Source organism: Mastigoproctus giganteus, chromosome 7 (assembly GCF_048544385.1).
Source record: "Mastigoproctus giganteus isolate SK-2022 chromosome 7, ASM4854438v1, whole genome shotgun sequence".
NCBI classification, from domain to species: Eukaryota; Metazoa; Arthropoda; class Arachnida; order Uropygi; family Thelyphonidae; genus Mastigoproctus; species Mastigoproctus giganteus.
The window spans coordinates 44,696,581-44,720,821 of record NC_143581.1 but is presented as its reverse complement, the minus strand read 5'-3'; the positions used below and the strand labels follow the sequence as shown (position 1 = coordinate 44,720,821).

The following is a 24,241-nucleotide window of genomic DNA, read 5'->3' as shown; positions in this document are numbered from 1 at the left end:
CGTGTTTGTTGCAACTTGTGCGTGCTGTGTTCTTTGTTATTAATTGCTTATCATTTTTACTGTTTTAAATTTTACAACCAAAAAAAAGTCAGTGAATAGAAATATCAATGTTAGTATGTACATATTACAGTATGTATTAATTAAGCTATGTACGTAAGCATAAATTTATTTTTATTTTGCTAACTGGAAAATATTCTTCCGATTTAACTTTGTTAATTAGTAAGGTAATAAAGTTAAATTTGTGCTTTATATCTTTAAAGTGGGGGTCCACTGTATTTTGTTAGGAAATCCCTGGGTTAGGTTCTGTGCTATTGAATTTCTGCTTGTTTTAGACCATAAAAAATTGTGACTTCAAAGTGTGTAGTTTGTGACTTTTAAAGAGAGCAGAAGGTACACGAAATCTAGATGCTGCTGAAGAGATTGTGCTTAGCAGCGATGGAGAGGAAGAAAAATTAATGAACATATATTATCTGACATATAAGTATACAGTTTGTAAGGTAAGACATTTGTCCAGTTATTACTATTTAAGTTACTATTATTATGCTGACCAGGTGGATAAAGGTTATTAGTGAGGTTACTAGCCAGGTGAATAAAGTGCCTGCCTGGCACTTTACCCACTTTACTGCAAGAACTTATCAACAACATTGTTCTAAGTATGGACAGGCAGTGCAAAGCCTGCATCGACATTAGGGGTGGCCATATCTCCTACTGAGGACCACCTCTTCCCTTTGTTCCATCTTTGGCAGTGATGCATCTGTATCATGGCAGCCAATGCTATGTTGCCATTTTTGAATAAAGTCCCTCTGTACCATTTTGTTTCTGTTGTGTCGGTGTTGTTTCCTTCATCATTTCTGTACCTCACAAGGTTCCTTTGGTATGCTTTTTCCATATCCAGACCACTCCTATGAGAAGCTACAGGTGAAAACATGACTGGCCCTTAAATTTTGCACATGATTGTATTAACAGAAGATACTGTTTTTATTGAGATGGAATGCTCTTAAATGGAAAGGGTGCAAGAATATTTTATGATGATATTGACTCAATATTATGGTGAGTCAGAAAAGTGATAATTTGGGGGTATATAGATTAATAGTAATTAATACATAGTATTAATTACTAGATTAATATATAGATTGCAAGCTTATATAGCACCTGCCAAAAAAATAATGCACTTCACCCATCCTTATCCCCCAAGAATATAGGGAAAAAGAAATCCAAAGAAGAAAAAATTAGTCAAGAAACACTTGTCATGATGAACCGAAGATGACAAATGAAGAGCAAGAAAAACACTGACAGGGAGAAAATTGAGTATACTGAGTTATGCAAAGCCATTAGAAAGAGACTCAGAGAGGACATAAGAATATTTAACACAAGAAAAGTAGAACAAGCATTAAGGGAAAACAAAGGATTTAAATCAGCAGCCATGAGCAGTAATACAGAAAGACAAATGATACTGAAACTGAAGAATAGCAATGGTGTACTTATAAACAGCAGAGAAGGCATAATTCAAATAGCAGAAGACTACTATAGAGAATTATACAAGGAGCGAGGGAATGATGCCAGCAGTGGGGAAGATGGATTGCAAAGTAGCAACGCGTATGACATACCCGATATTCTTCCTGATGAGGTAGAACATGCATTGAAGAAAATGAAGAATCAGAAAGCCCCGGGGGAAGATGAAGTTACTGTAGAGTTGTTAAAATTGGGAGGAAGAGACATAACACAAAAACTGGCAAGGCTCTTCACAAAGTGCATTAGAAAAGGTGTGACGCCTAAGCAGTGGAATAATGCAATCATAGTTTTGCTGCATAAGAAAGGAGATAAATCAGAAATTGGAAATTATAGACCAATTAGCTTGTTATCCCACATCTACAAGCTGTTCACAAGGGTCATTACTAACAGATTAGAAAGAATACTTGATGAGAATCAACCGAAAGAGCAAGCTGGCTTTAGGACAGGATTCTCAACTATGGATCACCTTCATGTAATATCACAGCTAATGGAGAAAGCAAATGAATATAAAACACCATTATGCCTGCCATTTGTGGATTATGAAAAGGCATTTGACTCCATACAGCATAAGGCAATGTTTCGGGCACTGCAAAGACAAGGCATAGATACCCCATATATTATGATTTTGAAGAAAATATATGAGAGTGCTACCTCCTTTATTAGACTAGACAAAGACAGCAGGAAATTTAAAATCGAGAAAGGAGTTCGACAAGGAGACACAATATCTCCGAAGCTGTTTACTGCTGCCCTTGAGGAAGCTTTCAGACGATTAGACTGGTCACAGAAAGGAGTCAATGTGAACGGAGAGTACCTAAACCATTTACAATTTGCAGATGACATTATGGTCATAAGCCATGATCCCAAAGAATTAGAGGAAAATCTTAATCAGTTATGCACAGTTAGTAAGGATTTTGGACTAAAGATGAATATGGCTAAAACAAAAGTAATGATGAACAAGTATGCCACAGAAAGGGAAATAATGATTGAAAGAGCAGTAATTGAAAAGGTGGAGTCATATACTTATCTGGGACAAGTTATTAGCTGTAATAATGATAAATGGCTGGAAGTCAAGAGAAGAATAAATTTTGGATGGATAGCATTCAGGAAATATAGTCACATACTGAAGAGCAATATCCCAGTTTGTCTGAAACGTAAAATAATGAACCAATGTATACTCCCCATCATGACTTATGGAAGTGAAACTTGGGCACTCACCAAATGAATGGAAGAGAAGCTGAGAACTACACAGCGAAGAATGGAACGAATTATATTGGGAATCAGACTGTTAGATAAGAAGAGAAACACATGGATTAGGCAGCAAACTCAAGTAAAGGACATTCTTATCAAAACTAAAGAACTAAAATGGTCTTGGGCAGGACACATAGCTCGAAGACATGATGACAGATGGACTAAGAAAATAACAGAGTGGTACCCAAGAGGAGCTAGAAGAAAACCTGGAAGACAAAGGCGGAGATGGATAGATGAAATTCATGAGTTTGTGGGCAGTAAATGGATGGCCAATGCTCAAAACAGAAGGCACTGGAAAGTTGCTGGAGAGGCCTTCATCCTGCAGTGGATTGAAAATGGCTGATGATGATGATGATTAATAGTTCAAGGTAGCCAAGCAGAGTAGCAGAACAGATGTGTAGAAATTTTCCATCAGTCAAACAGTGATCATTTAAACTAATTTCCACATACTCATAGACCAATTTAATTAGTAGTAGCAGTGGCAAATAATGCAAGAAAGCAAGCTTATATAGCACCTGCCAAAAAAATAATGCACTTCACCCATCCTTACCCTCCAAGAATTTTTCTAGTTCTTTGAATTTATTCAAACCATTCACTTCCACAAAAACACATGGAAGCATATTCAAACAGCCAACTACTCACTGGCTGGAAGCAAATTTCTGCACATCTATTTTGCAACCATCCTTCCTCAACTTGAAATTATGCCCCTTGTGTTTTTTTTTTTTTTTTTTTTGTTAGGTGTTGGCTCATCGGCTTCTGTGGCCATAATGCACCTCCCAAAGTTTTTGCATTTTACTCTGATCCAAGCCCGAGGCGGGATTCGAACCTGCGACCTTTGGGTTGCCAGGCAAGCACTTTACCCACCTGGCTAGTCTGGTTGGCACCCCTCATATGTAGTATCAGCAAGAGGAAGAATACCATCCACATTCAGCTTACTCAGTCCATTCAAAGCCTTAAACACCCCAGTCAGATCAATCTGAAGGTGCCTAGTCTCCAGACACTGCAATTTACACAACTAAAGCCGTTCTAGGTTAGAGCACCCTTTTGTTCCCTTCCAATCTTATTGCCCTTTCTGCATCCAGCAGATATACATCCTTCCTGAAGTGAGGCCTCCAGACCTATATACAATACTCTAGATGTGGTCTAACCATGGCCTTGTACAAAGGGTAAATCACTTCCTTATCCCTACTAGCAAAGTTTCTGTATATCATTAACAAAACCCCATGAGCTGTCCTGGCAGCACGTCTACATTGCTCAGAGAATTTCATATCCCACTGCACAATTACCCCCACATCTTTTTCATTTTGTATTACTCTGATTGTAGTTCCACACAGTTGATAAGTTACTCTGAGGTTACTGCTACCCATATGCAGTACCTTGCATTTGTCAATGTTAAACTTCAACTGCCATTTCTCTACCCATCAACCTAATATTTCTAAATCTTGTTGCAGTAGCATACCGTTATTACTGTCGTTAACCATCCTGCCAACCTCTGTATCATCTGCAAACTTTGACATTAAGCCTAATATACCTTCATAAATATGATTAATAAATACTGAAAACAATAAGTCCAGCACTGAACTGTGAGGACCTCCACTGATAACATTAGTTCACGAAGAGCAGTGCCTACTGATAATCGCTCTGTCTTCTTGCACTTAACTATCCCTTTATCTATAGCAGTAACTTGCCTTTAATGGCACATTGCTCCAGTGTATACAGCAATATTTTATGTGCAACAGTATAAAAAGCCTTCCTGAAATCACAGTATATGATATCAATATTATTTTTGCATCCAGTTTCTTGGTCATTGCATCATAGTAACCTATCAGATTGGTTAGACGAGACCACCCCTTAACAAATCCATGCTGTGACTATAATTGCATTCCTGTTCAGGGGTCCTGCATTAACCAGTGACTCCATTATTTTCCTTGGAACAGATGTTAAGCTGAGAGGTCTGTAATTACTCATGTCATCTTTTTATCCCCCTTTAATGAACAGGGGATACATTCACACATCTCCAGTCCATAGGGACCTGCCTCGAATCCAAGAATGTTCTCATAATTATGGCTAAGGGTTTGCTCACCTCCTTTGCTGCCCCCCTCCCCCTTAATATGATTGGATAGGTATCATCCTCCCCAGGTGCCTTTTTTATGTTCAGCTTCAAAAATTTGTCTTTCACTTTCCTTTCAGTTATTACAAAGTCATTTAGCTCCCCCTTTGGAATTTGATAAACTTCTGACACCCCTTTCCCATAAAGAATAACTCATGCGAATGTAGATGCAAAATACCTATTCAGTTTGTCAGTTAACTCACTGACACCAAGTGGGCCAAAGGTATTCAATCCTGTCCTTCTACTGTAATGTAAGAATAGAAGTCTTTGCTGCTTTTCTTGGCATTCTTTACTAATTTATATCTACCATCAAAAATTTAAATAAATTTATAGTTGTGTGTGTGTGTGTGTGTGTGTGTGTGTTATTGTTATTGTTTGTTATTTGGTTTTTTTAAGGAGCATTAGCAGCTAAGGCCATATTGCTCCAGGGATATGCAGTGGTCATTCCCTGACCTTTCCGAATCCTCCATATTTGGTGGTCATGGGCTCGAACCCCAGTCTAATCAAGAAGCGTGTGCTATGCACTGCTGCTCCTGCCCACCTGGCTACGGAGGCGTCGTGCGTGCGTGTGTGTGTGTGTGTTTACCAAGATCACTATACATGAGTTAGAAGTAGGATGCTAGTAGGTCAGCCTTATCTTTAGCTGGGTTGGCAATAGGACCATCCTATTTTGACAGAGGTGGGAATAGAGATGGGCAGAAGTTGTGGCCAATAACTTTGGCAAGAGATCTGTCCTCCACTTCCCTACATAATTCCTCATGTGTGAATATAGATGCAAAATACTCATTCAGTTTGTCAGCTATCTGAGCAGGATCATCAACAGTCAAACCATCGATATGAAGTGGACCATCAATATCAAGTGGATAGAGGATTTCATCACTACAAGAATAATTTTACTTACACAATCTGGGCAAACTTAGATATCAGAAGATTTTAAACAGTAATCCGACCAAGGAAAAGAAGAAAAGAAATCTTGCAGACGATTCCTTTTTTAATGAGATCTAAATCTACCACCTATTATTGCCTGGTAATGCAGAGGGGCGGCATTCTATTGTGTGCACCACACCTCAACCCCTGCTTATATTGGTTTGCACCTGGGTAGTAATTCCAGTATACTAGGTGTCATATTTCAGGACTTTCTCATGGAAGTTAAACCCAAGGTTACTAACAGTCCTACCATCGTGAAGGTGCAAGCAGAGGATTTGGTTGTCACAGAATGACCAGACGTTGCTGAAATTCAATCCACTTGATTTGAGTGTCACCTGAATATCAGTTCCTTCAGCATTTTAGACTTCCAGGTAGCAAGCCTAGTTTGACATACTTGAGAGAATATCTGTGACAGCCTCGAGGACCAAATTGCATGGCATTACCATGATTATTATCATAAATTACAACTTTTTAATTTCATTTTTAAAAATTTATTAATTTTTATATAATAATTTTGTTTTATAATTTGAGAGTCATATGGCTATAAAAGTTTTGAAAGCAAACTATTAGGGACAGCACATCATAGTGAATATTTTTTTATTTTATACAGTGTTGAGTTCTTAGGTCAATTTGTCTGTCTGCAAATAAAAAGCCCATTTTTCAAGTGAGAAGCCAGACACCCTCCATATCTGAGGCTAAATAATATTGACCCTGCTTGAAAGGAGAAAAAAAAAATGCTTACCACAGTTAGTAACTGAACTTAAACTTGGATGTTTTTTCCAGTTCTATAGTAATTTTGAAATTTTCCTCTGACCATTCTGTTAGGCATACTGGATTAGGATATTGTAGTCTTATAGTGGTTGATAATAATTAAGCTACTTTTAACCAATGTCAAGGAAATTTAAGACAAAGGCCTCTTGTCTTTTTTACAAAATGCATCAATCTCATATTATGGAGTTGCCTAGCACCTCAAATATAAAGCACTGCTCCCAAAAAGAGAGGTATACTACTATTTATGTGAAATGCATGTCATTATCCATAGAGTCATTTCTGTGTTATCTGGCACCTAATTGGTAGGTAAGTAAGCACTGTAAATGAAAGATTGCAATACCGAGAACTTGTATTGAATGCCTCCACAATATGAAACAGCTCATCTCATAACAGACTTTAACTTGCTTATAGCCACATACAAACTAAGGCTTATCCTACCTGCACAATAATGTTCCATAGCTATTATAGAACAAGGCCTTTGCTATAAATTTAATTGAGTTCTAAACCTCATGTGCTATCAAGCTTCTCACATATTGTGCATGTCTCATCACTGGATTTTCAGGTCTTTCACTTATGGTGAAAGATCTAACAACCTACTTATCCACCAATGAGTCATCTGCCTTATCTGTACAGTAATGTTCCAATACAATAAGCTATAAAGACATTAAAATTACTTTTAGAAATTATGAACAAATTGCTTTTATTTAGAATATATTGTTTAACTGAACATCATTGTTAATAAGAAATTTTCTGATTATGGCCTACATGAACAGTGCTTGAAATGGAAATAGATATGTAAAAGTAGAAGTTTAAAATCTTTGTATCTTGCAGGTGGTCCTTTAACTGTTACAGATGCCAATCTTTGTCTTGGGAGGATTTTACCTGATTATTTTCCTAAAATATTTGGAGAAGGTAGAGATAAACCACTTGATAAAGAAGGAACTAGGAAAGCTTTTGAAAGGTTAACAGAAAAGGTATGTAGAAACATTTTCTAGTTATAAATAAACTTATAAGACTAAAATATATAAAAAAAAGAGATTAATAAGTGCATACTGAGAAATTAATTTACGTTTGAAGATAATATTGTACTAAATAATTCTTGACTTATAAGGAATTTATCTCTTATTGAAAAATTAATTTTCAGATTAACTGTTATTTATATAAATATTTACAGCCCTTAAAGAATTCAAAGGTATATGCATATTTTCTGCAGAATGAAATTTATGAAAGTCAGTGCAACAATGGTTTTAATATCGTTTAGCTCATTTTTAATAAGGTGAAAATATTCTTTCATCACTTTAAGTAAAATAATATTTCTGCTTAAAAAAAAAATAAGTTGTCATCATTTCCAATACTTACCAGGATAAATGTCAAATCTGGGTTGTTTTTGTATGTTATTTTTATGCATATTCTGTTTTCTCATTTAGCATCATATGATTTGTTAAAGGGGTATTATTGTAGACAATATCAATGTGGACATTATAAAATGTTATAACATTTTATAGCTATAGTAATGCACAGTTACATATTTGTTGGTTTCTTTTGTTGTCAGATAAATAGTACCCATGTCATCAGGCATCATCATTTTTTATAGTATTAAGATATATAATATCTTAACAGTTCATAATTCTCTATTTTGCTATTTTGTCATTCTTTCTCCTTTCTGTACTGTTTTATTTTGGAACAAAGGTGGAAAAAAAAATTCTTCAGACCTCACTGACTTTCCTTCAGAGAAATCTTGATACAGCTGCAGTGTCCTCTGGTCTTAATACATATCATGAATGACAATACAAACACAGAGAAGCTCTTTATATTCTCCATATCAATCTCTATAATTGCATATAGTACACCTACTATTTAAAAGTAAACTATGTCACTTCTAACATCAACTGTTGAGCACAATATGACCTTAGTAGTCATTATGCTGAACACTCCCACAAAACTACCTTCAAAGGGAATTTAGCCTTTAAATTTAGCTTAGACTGCAACTTGGTGATGATCTATTTTCATGATTATTCTCAGATTCATGATTTCTGTTCCTCCTTTTCTTGGTTGGACTATTGTTTTAAATCTCTTGAATGTAATGTTTACTCCTGTTGGTACATTTCTTGCTTTATTTAAATCTTGTGATAGTAGTTGCTAGTAAGTTACTAATTAAGCCGCTCAATTTTGGATAATCCAAGAGTAGATTGCTTACTTCTTATTCAAGAAATAGTTGATTTTTCTAGTCCCTTGCTAATAATATTAGCTGTAACTTATACCCATCCTTATCATATTTGTCATTCAGTTATCAACTTCAGCTGTTTCTAAAGTAATAAGAGAAACCTATCTATCAACTGCTAACTCTTATGTTATCTCATTCTTCAATCTGATTCTTGATTGTCAGTGCAGATTATGCCCGTATGAGCCCACAGAGTAGCTCATAGTTTGTGTCACTTATTTCTGTACATATTCCATAGTAAAAGTTGGAAAGACTAGCTGTTTCTCTAGGCATTTCCGATTTTTCCTATGGTCACATGTTATACATATTCGATTCTAGACAATTCTCTTTATCTTCTGACTTAACTAATGATGGAATAATGCTGCAGACCCACAAGTCCAGAGTTTATGTTCTTGGGGTTATTTATATGGAATCATTTCAGAAGTATACTTTACATGTTTTCAAATGACTGATCTCATGCTTCACATCTAATGCACAGTAATACATGTGGGAATTATAATTTAAAGTTAAAATGAACTGAAGAATTAGCTCTAAAATATAAGGTCACTTTGAAAAGTGCTGAGAGATAGGTCAAATTGCTCTTGTGTCTGCAATTCTGGCCAGATGTGACAGGAGAGAATTTATGATGAAAGCTTGCATTGTAGATTCCCTCTAAGGTTAAGGGATTCAGCAAGGTTTATTGGGGAAAATTCACATAAACAGAGGAGGTGCAAGGATTTTGCTAATGCTATTGAGGATGCTCAGTTCAGAGAAACTGCTAGTTTGCAATTTAGGGAAGTCTGCACATGATTGGCTCAGGTCAGTGGCATGGGACAAAGTTACATTTTTTCCCTCTTCTAGAGCACTTGTGGGTGTCCATTAAACTGTGAAAGTGTAATAGAAGCAGAATCCATTTAGCAATGGAAGACCCCATGGAAAAGCACTTTTAAGTAACTATAAGAGGTGCATCAGGGGTATCAAAAGCAATAAAGTACAAAATTAATTTGTCTATATTTGTCTTGGAGTACTGTAAGAAAATTAAATGAATTTAAGCTTTTGATCAAGTCAGCTAATGCTGATGTAGTTGGGCTTACGGAGACATAGTGCTACTCAGATATACAGTATGAAGACTTTTTTTTTCAGTAAATATTGTGTGTTAAGAAGAGTTACAGTTGGACAAAGGGAACATTTTGATCAGAAGCATGCAGAGTGATTCATACTTCTGTCAAAATCTTCTTGGAGGTGAACAGAATCTTCCCCGAATCAGATTAAGGTAATGTGGATATTGAGTCTGTTGTGTGAAATGACTTGTAGTAAATGGAATGTGGTAGTAGAGGTATGCTATAGGTCAAATGACTCTGAGGAGTATGACTAAAAATCTCTTTAGGCAATTTGTATGGGCTGTCAAGCATGACTGTCTCATTATGGAAGACTTCAGCCTACCTCTTATAGACTGAATACATGATCAGGAAGTACACTATACATTTACAAGTTTTTGAACAACCTGGATGATTACTACTTATCCCAGCATTTCCGAGAGAGTACAAGGGGCTTGTACTCTCTCCAAGATATCCAAGATCTTGTTGTCAATAAGGAGCCTAACTATCAAAAACTTGATAATGAGAGAACCAATAGTAGGCAGTGACCAGAATACTGTATAACGGATTATATCTAAAGAAACCTATGTAGTCAAAGGTAAGGGCAAGAGATTCAATTTCAGGAGAGGGAACTACAATGGAATGAGATTTTTCTTGGACTCTTAAGTAGAGTGACTACTATTGTGTTGGTTACAAATACTGTGGGAAATGTCTAGGGATTTATCCTTCTAGTGGCAAACCTATTCATATCAGTGGTTGAATTCCATAAATGTAAGATGAAAATGGATGAAGGCAAGATTAGGAGTTTGATTGAGCAAAAGAAAAAAGCATGGGACAGTTACAGACAATGATATGATTCCAATTTGTATGAGTATTATAAGAGAATATGTAACAAAACCATAGGGATAAGGTGAGTGAAAGCTGATTATAAGAAAGAACTAGCAAAAAGAGCTAAAAACAGGAATAATAAATTCTTCTCATATATGAATACAAGAAAGAAGAGAGTAAATCCAATAGGTCCCTTAATTGATTGCAATGAAAGATCCACAGAAAGCCCAGCAGTAATGGTCGATGAGTTGAATACTTACTTCTCATTGATATTTACAGTTGAAAGTCTGAGAAATGTTATGGAATCAAACTACTATAAAATAAGTGATATGATTTTGGAGAAGCATTTGTTAGCGGAAGATTCTTTGAGGATATGGGACATTAGCACTTCCCCTGACCCTTGGATAGGGGAAGTGTTAATATCCCATATCCACAAAGGTGGTGCTGAACCTGCAGGTGGGTAGCTCTAGGCCAATACATTTGACTTCTGTGGTAGGAAATATCATGGAGTCTACAGTTAAGAATGCAATTCAGAGACATCTCAACAAGAGTGGTATCTGAAATAGTTCTGAGATAGGCTCATTAAGGGGAAGGCTTGCCTGACCAGTTTGGTAAACTACTATGATATAGTTACTAAACTGGTGAATGCAGGTAAAAATTTTGACACTGTACATTTAGACTTCAGTAAACCTTTTGATACTGTTCTTCATGGAAGACTGCTATATAAACTGAAAGAAGTTTGGAATTACTGGTAAAATCTATGCTGGATTGTAGGCTGACTAAAAGATAAGAGATAGAGGGTTATCATAACCAGTCATTCTTCTGGATGGATCAGCGTAACAAATAGGGGTCCCTCAGAGCTCAATGTTAGGTCTTTTCCTCTTTCTAATTTCCATAAATGATATTGAGGTGGGTATCCAAAGTAAGCTGTCAATGTTTGCTCATGATTTGAAGGTGGAAATGGTAGTTAAAATTTTGAGCCAGGCCATGTTGCTTCAAAAAGACCTGGATTAGTATGGTCAAAAAAAAAATGGCAACTAAATTTTAATGCTTCTAAAGGAGGGAAGAGGAGCTAAAAGTATTTAAGATGAAAAGGGCTTAGATGCAGATGATTCACTCTGACATGAAATTTTACATGCTGTGCAAACCAGCAGCTAGGAAGGCACACAATGACCTGTCTATGATTTATAGGGACTTTGCTAATAGGGAGGATGCCAGGGAAGAGGAGCTAAAAGTATTTAAGATGAAAAGGGCTTAGATGCAGATGATTCACTCTGACATGAAATTTTACATGCTGTGCAAACTAGCAGCTAGAAAGGCACACAATGGCCTGTCTATGATTTATAGGGGCTTTGCTAATAGGGAGGATGCCATTATTGCTCTTTACAAGGCAATGGTTATACTGTCACTAATCTCATCATACTTTTGAAGAGGATTTAGAGAAGGATGACCAGATTAGTGACAAGTGTAAAGCGATTCACATATGAAGAACTGCTTGATAGGTGTGGACTGCAAAGTTTGACAACTAGGCATCTGAGGGGAGATCTAAATGAGGTATTTAAGGTAATGAAGGGATTGTGCAGAATGAATGAGGAATTCCTGTTCTTCCTCAGAGGTGAGATATGAAATCATCAACACAAATATAAAATCTTAGGGAATAACAGAAGATTTCCTGATGTAGCCAAGTGGTCAGGAGCACGAGTGCACTAACACACGCTCTTTGAGTTGACCAGGGTTCAAGCCCGTGACTGCCAAATACGATTAACATTTGTATTGATTGATTTATTATAAACTCCACTGACCTGGTGGTCGTGCCGGAGTATAAGCAAGAACATTGGATCTTGTGAAGTTCATTTATAGGCAGTAGGTTGTCAGACATTGGAAAAAAATTACCTCCCAACATAGTGGAGGCAGTGTGTTGTATGTTACCTCATGGGAATGGGAATAGTATGAATATTCTGTTTTATTTTAATTTTCATTATTATTATATTATTTATTTATTTTTTTGGCTGATGCAGAAAAAGTTCACTTTCTTGCATCAGCTTACTAATACTAAATCTAAAGAATGGCATTGATCAGTAGAAAAAGTGTACATTTTCCCATATTGTGGATAAAATATAGTTTTATTAGTAAGCAATGAATGAGTACAGAAATTAATAAACAGTTCACACTGTTCAATAAAAGTGTACTCAAATGTTTCTAGTTTATTTGCTTAAACAGAAGACATAGGTAACAAAGATATAATCAATGCTTCAGTGCAATTTTATTTAACTGATATCATAGACTTCAAGTTATTTAAATTTTCTGTTTGTGCTGGCTTTACTTTATTTACAGCCATGAACATTTCAGACCACCTTACTATGTGTTCACAGTATTCTCACAATTTTTTAACCTGCTAACACCTTTTGTTTCGTGTAATTAATTTTTAAACTTTGCTTTTTTCAATCTGACAGACTACATATACTATTTACATAATAGTTTTGAGTTTCATAATAATTAATGTATAATTAATGAGTTTCATAATAATTAATGTAATTAATGAGTTTCATATTAATTATTATACTATTTACATAACAGTTTTGAGTTTCCTAATAATTAATGTATAATTTTTAATTTGTAAATAATTTTTCTTATTCCATATTTCCATTTCTTTCATTTTAATAAACTGGTAATTTTAATCTTTTATGTTTCAGTAAAATTGGTAAAATTTGAAAATGTGGAATTTTTTCATATTTTATCTAACACTTTCTCTAAAATGGAAAAAAAAAAAAAAAGAAAAAAGAAAATTTAAATAGTTTTTTATCAACGTTATTCAGTACCATTTTATATAGTAGAAAATATATTGCTATTGTACCAAAACATAACTTGCAAACATTGGGTATAAAAAAAAACTATAGTAGTCTATGAGACCACACCATACCACTAATGGGACAAAAATTGCACTTTACTAGTTAACGGTGGAAGTTGTTATTAGTTACTGTGCTTAGTAATAGTGGCTAGTTGCTAATAATATTTTTTATCCATATTTACTTTATTTTTACACATTTTTGGAATACTGTATATGCATGTAAAGACTTTAAAGATCAATAGGTACCTGTCTTTCAGATATAGTTTTCAAGTGCACTAGAAGACTATATCTTGATGTAGCTTTCCAGTGCTCATTGTCAACTTGTTTGTTATTTTAGGTCAATGCCTTTTTGCATGCATCAGGTTTATCAGATCACATGACTGTTGAGGAAGTGGCTATGGGGTTCATCCAAGTAGCAAATGAAGCAATGTGTAGGCCTATTAGAGCCATTACCCAGGGCAAAGGATATGATACATCACAGCACATTCTTGCATGCTTTGGTGGAGCAGGTGGTCAACATGCTTGTGCTATAGCACGGTCCTTGGGGATGTCTGAAGTTTTTATTCACAGGTAAATGAATTTTATTTTAAATGTAGTACAGGCGGGCCTCGATTAAAGCGATTAATTCGTCCCGCGAGTGCATCGTGCAAAATGGAAACGCGTTAATCGAATATCATAAGCAGTAGGAAAAATTATAATTGGTCCTTGACCTTCTGGAATGTCCATAAAGAATTTTAAAAATACCTTTTAAATAACTTTTTAACTGTATATAATGTAAAAGATAATGAAAATAATTATGGAATTAAATGTTTATTGCATAAAACAGTGGTTCTTAAACTGTGCGCCGCGGAAAAATTTAAAGTTTCGAGGGAAACACAGCGATACTCGACATCTGTCAGACACTGCGTGAACTACTAGCTCGAGGTAGTTCACAGTTTCAGCATTTCTTATTAAGTTGTTTGGACCTAACTACTAAACGAAACTGTTAGGTATTTCTTTTGGTCTGGGTGCGCCTTGAAAAAATTACTGAGACATTAAAGGCGCCGTGAACCGAGAAACTTTGGGAACCTCTGACATAAAATACACAATGAAGAAATTACTGTTGCGGAAATATTTGAACAGTGTTGACTTTCTCTTTTCATCAATCAATTTCCAATAGCCGACAACAATCTTCTCTGGGCCCTGGCGAAATAAATATCGCAGAGAACATCAAACCTTTTGTTTGAGGTTCTATGCGATACGAAAGATTTCATCTAATTCTTTTACCATTATCTCCTTCGCAGTAACATTTTCATCTGGCTCATTTAAAAATTTTAATTTTTAAATGCAAGTCTGCATTGACTTTATTAGCAGAAGACAAACACGTCTCCTTCCGATGGTTGATGGAACACACCGAGCAGGCAGCAGGCAAACGTTTGTTTATTGATCGTATGACTCGCGGTAAGCTTAACGCGCGATTCAAATCTTTTTCAACTATCGCATAAAAAAAAAATCGCGTTAACTGGAAATTTGCATCGTGTAAAGTGAAAAGTGGTATCATTTTTCAAATAGCGTTAACGGAATATCGCGTTAATCGAACTCACGTTATGCGAGGCCTAGCTGTATAAATTTAATTTTTAACTCATTAAAAACAATGAAATGAAGTGATTAAAATAGTATAGTTTTAGATTTAAAATGAAGTTGTCCTGTGTCATTATTTACTGCTTTATTGGTTTTTTTTTTTTTTTTTTCAATTTTTATAAATGATGGACTGAAATAAATTTTTTAAATTTTATTATAGTTAAATAATGTCTATTTTTTAAAAATTATTTGTTTGTTTAGAGGAAAAACATTTATTTTATTTATTTATTATTATTTTTTTTTCAGATGATATTACTGGTCATGTAATTTAAGTTGTTTTTAACTTAATTTTGTTAAGTTAAACAACTGCTTCAAGAATTTTATTGAAGCAGTTGTTCACAGTTTGCTCTTTTTTCCTCTGATAAAGTATGTATGTATGTATATATATATATATATATACACATTTTCTTGCTTTGAGGATGCAATGATTTTAATGTGCACACTTCCTTTTCATCAGCAAGAGCATTACTAGTTCATCACAGATTTCAGACTGTAAAGCTCACCACCAATTATAATATCATCATCTGTTAAAACATATTCTTCAGAACTGCAGGAAATGAATAGTATAACCTGGAGTTCCTTCCAGTTACTGGTATCTACAACATCATGACTGTTATTATTATCATCATTATTACAATCCACTGAAGTCTTAAGAGTTTTGGAGTGGAGAACAACAATGTGCTAATTGGTTCAAGCAGGCTTCTTTTCTTGATGCAGAATTTATACAAATAAGTAAAAAGAAATTATGGCATAGTCGCAGCTTGGAGAATCAAGAGAGCAAAGAGCCCCATATGCTGTAACACAAATAGCACACTGATTAAGAAGGAACTAGTGTGCAAAAAATCTCCAAATTCTGCATTTTAATAAAATCTTAGTAAAATGTTGCTATGACTGATAGTGCCATACAAAATGTGCAGTTGTCATCTAGTTCTAGAGCAGTGTTGCAACAACTAAATATTTTGTGAGAACAATCGGTAGAGCACTTTAGCATTCATGTCTGATGTGGATATGCAGTTGATCATGTGATAATCACATCAAGTTGTCTTGTGGTTTGCATTTTTTTTTAACAGACACTTCGATTAAAATAGCAAACTTGGAAAATACTAGGTTAAAAACCATTTTACATTGTTAGCAAATATTGTTATTAGTCAGCTAGTTAGCAATAAAAGTGAAGTTTTCAGTATGATTATGTCGTAATTAAATTACAGTATGTTGTTTTATATATTCTTTATTTTCCTTAGGTATGCTGGCATTCTTTCTGCATATGGAATGGCACTTGCAGATGTAGTGTATGAGTCTCAGGAGCCATGTACGTTAGTGTTCAGAAATGGTACTTATTATTAATTGATCCATGTTTTTTTTTTTCTTTCTTTTTTTTCAATAGTTTATCATATTGTTTGTATGTGTGATTTGCTTATGCTATTGTGAATAGGGCAGAAAGAGATTGGAGTTTGTTTATTGCTGTTCTTCATAATTTGTTTTAAGGGGTTTATCTTTTCTCATTCTTTGATGAGCAGCACTGGATCATATTGGATAGTGGTGGGAGAACCGGAGATATCTTTAAGAAAAAGCTCCCTTTTGGGGAAGTGAGCATCCCCAATCACTTATCTCAGATGACATTATGGTCTGATTCACTGTATATAAATATATACAGTGCCTCCGTAGCCGAGTGGGCAGGAGCGGGAGTGCAGTAGCACACGCTCTTTGAGTAGACCGGGGTTCAAGCCCCTGACTGCTGAATACGGTCGATCTGCCAACCCGCACTGGACCAGCGTGGCAGATTATGGTCCATTTCCCTCAACATGAATTGTTGAGGAGGCTTCCATCCTGCAGTGGGTTGATAATGGCTGCACTTTACTTTTACTTTTTATACAAGTATTTCTCTGTGTAATTAAAACTGCTGTTATCAACCAGCATGAGGCTTTTAGTAACCCTAATCTTTAAAGGAATATCTTTAATTGAATAATCAAGAGCTTAAAGAGCTCTTGATTATTCATTAAAAGCAATAGGGCTTGCATTTCCTATATAATAGGAAATTATGTAATTAATAATTTTCTTTGAAAAGAATATAGTTCTTTCTCTTGTTGAGCTTTTAAGCACACAAGGAACTTTTCCCATATTGTGCCATTGTGTATTATGTCTATACAAGTGTGTGTCCTTGGGCTAATTTGCATGTTGGGTGGGCTGAAAAATCCTACTTCTTCTGCCTGAGATTGGCTAACTACAGCCTTGATTGAAGAGTCCTTTAGAAATTCCTCCAGCCATTAATGGGGCTCGAACCCAAATCTATCCAAATGAGCAACAAGTGATGAAGTCACTATACTATTATGGAGGACATAGTTCTTGCACTGAAGATAATGATATAAGTTTGTACTATAAAAAAAATTACTTCCATTTAAAGATGTATATTGCTTTTTATTCATAATGTGGTGTGCAAAAAGTGGATAAATAAGCCATTGATGCAGCACCTGACAGTCCTGTAATGATTTAAATGACAAAATGACAAAATTATTAAATCACAAAATTACCAATTAATTATTATTTCTAAAAAAAAATAAAGAGCTAAAAACTGCTTCATTCATTTTTTGACAAACTCTAATTAAATTACCTTTGAACCATTGGGATAGTTGTAAGAGTGGTAGCTCTACATTACAAATAAATAGTATTATACACCTTGAAAGAGGAAATTGTTTACTTTGTGTAGTTTAACATATTGCAATAAAAATGTTAGAATTTAAGCAATTGATGAATCACAACTTTGTGATGACCTCTTTTCTAATGTCACCTGGGTCCCTTGACTCTTCTTGACATCATGAAATTTGTCTTTACAACAAAGAAAAATTAAATAAACCATTGTTTTTATATCCCTTGATCCTTATTCATTCAGATTGTATCACTGAACTTATTCTTGTATAGGAGTGAAACTCTTCATTCCTCATTGCACCTTATTCTCTATTCTTTTCCTTTATCTGAACCTTGATTTTCCAATAAATGTGCTAATACCATTTAAGGTAGAGCTGTAGCATATTGCAATTAGCTTGTATCCAGATCTTCAGCTTTATTTTCTTCTATAATAAAGCTCACAACAATTGTAAACAAGTTATTAATAAATAAGAAATCAATTATGAAAAGGTTAAGAGTATTTCTTGCTTCTTGTCCATATGGGAGTTGAGTCTTTTGATCTCTTGTTATTCTATTGCATCTTTATCCACAGATAAAGCTGGCTGTTGGCATCTTACTTTACCCCTAACTATTGATTACCTTAGTTCTCTCCCTCCTGTGATGAACCCATTCTGTTCAATGCCTCCCTTGGTTTTCTAAGAGAAAAAAAAAGATTGGGCGGTGCCTGAACAACTTTGATTCAAAGAAGGCTGAGACTATAAGGCCTGCTGGAGGTCTTTGTGGGACAAGCAAGTACATGGAGTACATTAGGGTTACTGAAAGCAAAAACAGGTACATGTATACTTGCTTGTAAACTAATGCTAGGAGTATAGTTAATGAATTTGAAGTAGTGGTTAAGTCATCAAATGCAGACATAGTAGGGATGTCAGAAACATAGTGCTACTTGGACATAAGGGATGCAGAATTTGAATATGGTGAGTACAGTTTGTACTCACTGGTAGGAGGGATTTGAGGAGGAGTAATGCTCTTGGAAGAAAAAATTAGTCAAGAAACACTTGTTATGATGAACCGAAAATGAAAAATGAAGAGCAAGAAAAACACTGACAAGGAAAAAATTGAGTATACTGAGTTATGCAAAGCCATTAGAAAGAGACTCAGAGATGACATAAGAAGATTTAACACAAGAAAAGTAGAACAAGCATTAAGGGAAAACAAAGGATTTAAATCAGCAGCCATGAGCAGTAATACAGAAAGACAAATGATACTGAAACTGAAGAATAGCGATGGTGTACTTATAAACAGCAGAGAAGGCATAATTCAAATAGCAGAAGACTACTGTAGAGAATTACACAAGGAGCGAGGGAATGATGCCAGCAGCGGGGAAGATGGATTGCAAAGTAGCAACACATACGACATACCCGATATTCTTCCTGATGAGGTAGAACATGCATTGAAGAAAATGAAGAATCAGAAAGCCCCGGGGGGAAGATGAAGTTACTGTAGAGTTGTTAAAATTGGGAGGAAGAGACATAACACAAAAACTGGCAAGGCTCTTCACAAAGTGCCTTAGAAAAGGTGTGATGCCTAAGCAGTGGAACAATCAGAAATTGGAAATTATAGACCAATTAGCTTGTTATCCCACATCTACAAGTTGTTCACAAGGGTCATTATTAACAGATTAGAAAGAATACTTGATGAGAATCAACCGAAAGAGCAAGCTGGCTTTAGGACAGGATTCTCAACTATGGATCACCTTCACATAATATCACAGCTAATGGAGAAAGCAAATGAATATAAAACACCATTATGCCTGGCATTTGTGGATTATGAAAAGGCATTTGACTCCATACAGCATAAGGCAATGTTTTGGGCACTGGAAGGACAAGGCATAGTTACCCCACATATTATGATTTTGAAGAAAATATATGAGAATGCTACCCCCTTTATTAGATTAGACAAAGACAGTAGGAAATTTAAAATCGAGAAAGGAGTTCGACAAGGAGACACAATATCTCCGAAGCTGTTTACTGCTGCCCTTGAGGAAGCTTTCAGAAGATTAGACTGGGCGCAGAAAGGAGTCAGTGTGAACGGAGAGTACCTGAACCATTTACGATTTGTAGTTGACATTGTGGTCATAAGCCCTGATCCCAAAGAATTGGAGGAAAATCTTAATCAGTTATGCATAGTTAGTAAGGATTTCGGACTAAAGATGAATATGGCTAAAACAAAAGTAATGATGAACAAGTATGCCACAGAAAGGGAAATAATGATTGAAGGAGCAGTAATTGAAAAGGTGGAGTCATATACTTATCTGGGACAAGTTATTAGCTGTAATAATGATAAATGGCTGGAAGTCAAGAGAAGAATAAATTTTGGATGGATAGCATTCAGGAAATATAGTCACATACTGAAGAGCAATATCCCAGTTTGTCTGAAACATAAAATAATGAACCAATGTATACTCTCCACCATGACTTATGGAAGTGAAACTTGGGCACTCACCAAAAGAATGGAAGAGAAGCTGAGAACTACACAGCGAAGAATGGAATGAATTATATTGGGAATGAGACTGTTAGATAAGAAGAGAAACACATGGATTAGGCAGCAAACTCAAGTAAAGGACATTCTTATCAAAACTAAAGAACTAAAATAGTCTTGGGCAGGACACATAGCTCGAAGACATGATGACAGATGGACTAAGAAAATAACAGAATGGTACCCAAGAGGAGCTAGAAGAAAACCTGGAAGACAAAGGCGGAGATGGATAGATGAAATTCATGAGTTTGTGGGTAGTAAATGGATGGCCAGTGCTCAAAACAGAAGGAACTGGAAAGTTGCTGGAGAGGCCTTCATCCTGCAGTGGATTGAAAATGGCTGATGATGATGATGAATGCTCTTGGTAAAAAAGCACATAGAATTAAAGGCATTGCACCAAGATGATATGGGTGGCTAGTGCAGTGTTGAATCACTTTTGTGTGACATAAACAGAGGGAAAAGTAAAAAAATGAAAGTAAGTCTATTATAGGCCAAATGACTTTGATAAGTATAATAAATAACTACACAGACAGGTAGAGTGGGTCAGTAGATTAGAATGTCTCGTAATGGAGATCTTTAACTTTCCAGATATTAACTGGACCGTGTGGGGTTGGTCACTCATATAGTAGTAGAAATTTTCTGGTTTTATTGGATGACTGTTTTCTACAGCAGCATGTTAGAGGAAACAATACCCTCGATCTTATTATCATTAGTGACTCTTCATGCATTAAGAATATCCAGATAATGGACCCACTAGGGTACAGTGATCATAATATATTTTTGCAGGAACTATTGTCAAGGATAAAGAAAAGGGATTTTGCTTTTGTAACAGCGACTGCCGTGGTCTTAGACAGTTTTTAAATTCCTTTCAGTGGGGCCAACTGATGATATTACCAACTGCAAATTCTAAATGAGGGGCATTCAGGGAAGTTATCATAGAAGCTACTAAGCTTATTGTACTAAAAAAGAGGCACCTCCATAGCCAGGTGGGAAGGAGCAGCAGTGCATAGCACACGCTTCTTGATTAGACCGGGGTTCGAGCCCGTCACCACCAAATACGGAGGATGCGGAAAGATCAGGGAATGACCACCGCATATCCCGGAGCAATATGGCCTTAGTTGCTAATGCTCCTAAAAACCAAATAACTAACTAACTGTACTAAAAAAGAGATACTGTTCAAGGTTTAGCACTAAATGGATGTCAGATAAAGTTAGGACACTAGTGGCAGAGAATAATGTATAGGTTGATTATAAATTAGCAGAGTACATAGAAACTGATGGTAACTACAAACTAATCAGCACTGAAGTTTTTTTTTACAATTACTTTGCTTTTAAATATCTCTTATTAATTAAAAATTGGTGTTTAATATATATACCTTGACTTTCAGAATCTTGGGAATTTTGTGTAATTATGAACAATTTTTTCAAATTTTTTGCAGGAAAAGCAAAGGGATGGGGAAAAACTATTAATGATGTCATAGAAAGAACGATAAGAAAAATTCAATTTATATTAATTTTATTACATGGTTTGAAAAAATATAACCAGAAATAAAAAATTAGTAACCAGAAATTTTTAAAAATTTCCTCTTAATAGTTTTATTTTTCTTCATTTTTCTAAATGGTTTGAAATACTTTCAATAAATATGTCAAATAGAAGGTTTAAGGTACTAGCATACTAATCTAGATATTTTCGTGATGATTTGATTTTGTTCATTATTATATACAAATTTGCTTATTTTGTAAATGCACATGTATGTTACATAATTGTATTCTATGGTTTATGTCAGTTGATGATAAGGGATAGCCTGAGCTATTCACTTAATAATCAGAATTTAAAACGAACAGGTTTTAAATTCTGAGTCAGGTCAAGTCAACAGGCAACTGCCATGGAGGCTGCCAGAGCACCCATGCCCACTATCTCATTGAGAATAGGCTCTCAATAGCTGGTATACTTTTCATAGGAATTTGAAAGCAAAAGGAAGTGATAGCTGAAAGCACCTTTGTATCTGCTTTGCAATCGCATTTAATTAGACATACTATAAACTAATAGTATACTTTATTAGAAGTCTAACTTTTGCCTGACATTTGCTAAACCTGAAACACATCCCTTATTTTAAATATGATTTGATAGATCACATGTTAATGTTAGATTACCTGTAATAAAAATTTATCTTTTAATTTCAGTATACTTGTAAGTAGCATTAATTAATTTTTTAGCCTTTTTGCACATGTGGTAGCTATGAATTAAGAAATTGTATTACAATGATGTGGGGGAGAGTACTGTAACCATCACTGCCCAGAGTATTTTTGTTGCATAATGATTTGGTAATTCCTTTGATAAAGTTTTTATGAAAAATGTTTTAGAACACTAAACTATTTTACAAAGAAAGTTATAATTCTAAAATAATTCTAAATCAATGGCTAAGAAGGTATAATATTAAATATAGAATTCTCCAAACAAAATGTCTGACTGTGTGTGTTTGTGTAAATTAAATTAAGAGTAGGTTAGCAGAGTGGTTAAGCCAAGTAAGAAACAGAAGAAATGAAGTTTCTTTCATAATTGTTTCTATATCTGTATATATGGTACTGATTTTTATTTTATTTGCATCTTACTTGGTTTATGCACTCTGCTAACCTATTTCTAATTTAATTTACAAATTGTGGCAACATCTAATTGGATATGCATTGCAGACACTAATGCTTGTCTTTCTGTACTTTTATTTCTTTTCTTTACTTTTTATTCTTTCAAATTAAATAATTTTAATTATACATACATATGTACATCTTTGTTCTTTCAGAATCACTTTCTATAATTGATAGTCGCATTGATATTCTTGCTAAGCACTGTATTGCAGAACTCGAAAAACAGGGATTTGATAGGTATATGTTAATTTTTTTATTTGTTTTATTTTATATACATTCTTAAGAAAGATCAAGAATGATTTAGTTCTGATTACCAAAGATTTATTGACTTAATATAGTTTAATTCAGTGGTTTAATTTAATTCCTTTTGATATTTAGATGAAGATTGTCCCTCATAAAACTCAGATTTCTTTGGGTAGGGGAAGAGATTTGGAGTTTTTATAATAATAATGTCACATTTTATTGATTATACTGGTCAACACGTAAAATGTTACGAAAGCGAAAAGTCCCAATCTTGACTAATTTTATGCTACTAAACAAGAAAATCACATAAAATTTGTCGATTGGCTCTTTCTTTTGAATTACAGTTGGGTCTCATATTAGCGAGTTACTCTACATTATCAACTACAGCTCTTGACAAAATGCATGGCAACACTGCAGTTTCAGTACCACCATGCTCTTATCACATGATTGGCAACTATCACCTCGCTCTGCATCGCGTGATAAGCTGTTGTCGCCTCAAATGCATCTTCAACTCTGTTCAGTAATCCTCGAATATGGCTAGGTACTAGGTGATTTGTTCTCAATTAACAATTGTTCTCTGTGAGATTTCTACTTTTTGTGCAGTATTTGTGTCTTGTAAGATTAATATGTCCTGTAATTGTGTGAATAACCCAGATGACTTCTGTTACATATGTGGAGAAGACACATTAGCTTCAAAAAAGCATCCCTTAACTCGAGCCATAAAAAAGCCTACTTCTTGTACTTTGGGTGTAAAGTAGGTAACTAGGACAAAAACTGGGCTCTACACATATGCTGCACTACCTGTTCATCAAAACTCAATGCACGGGTGAATCGAAAGGGATGTTTTATGCCTTCACAGTGCCCATGGTATGGAGGGAGCCAACAAATCACATAACAGACTGTTACTTCTGCATTGTGCCTCCTATTAGAAAAGGGATGACAATGAAGAAAAAATGGACAGTGATGTACCCAACTATACCATCTGCAATTCATCCGTGCCTCACAGTGAAGTACTACCTATTCCTGAACCACCTGGCG

General features: G+C 35.0%; 1 protein-coding gene across 2 annotated transcripts in view; it reads left to right on the top strand.

Moving 5' to 3' along the window:
• The window catches only part of LOC150082857 (5-oxoprolinase), a 234,998-nt gene that overhangs the window by 43,635 nt on the left and 167,122 nt on the right, over window positions 1–24,241 (top strand). For both annotated transcript variants that reach the window (XM_090376873.1, XM_090376872.1), the window contains exons 11-14: window positions 7,400–7,542; window positions 13,879–14,111; window positions 16,403–16,491; window positions 23,116–23,197. In XM_090376873.1, coding sequence (XP_090232999.1) covers window positions 7,400–7,542; window positions 13,879–14,111; window positions 16,403–16,491; window positions 23,116–23,197 — 547 coding nt within the window. The remainder of the gene's footprint in view (window positions 1–7,399; window positions 7,543–13,878; window positions 14,112–16,402; window positions 16,492–23,115; window positions 23,198–24,241) is intronic.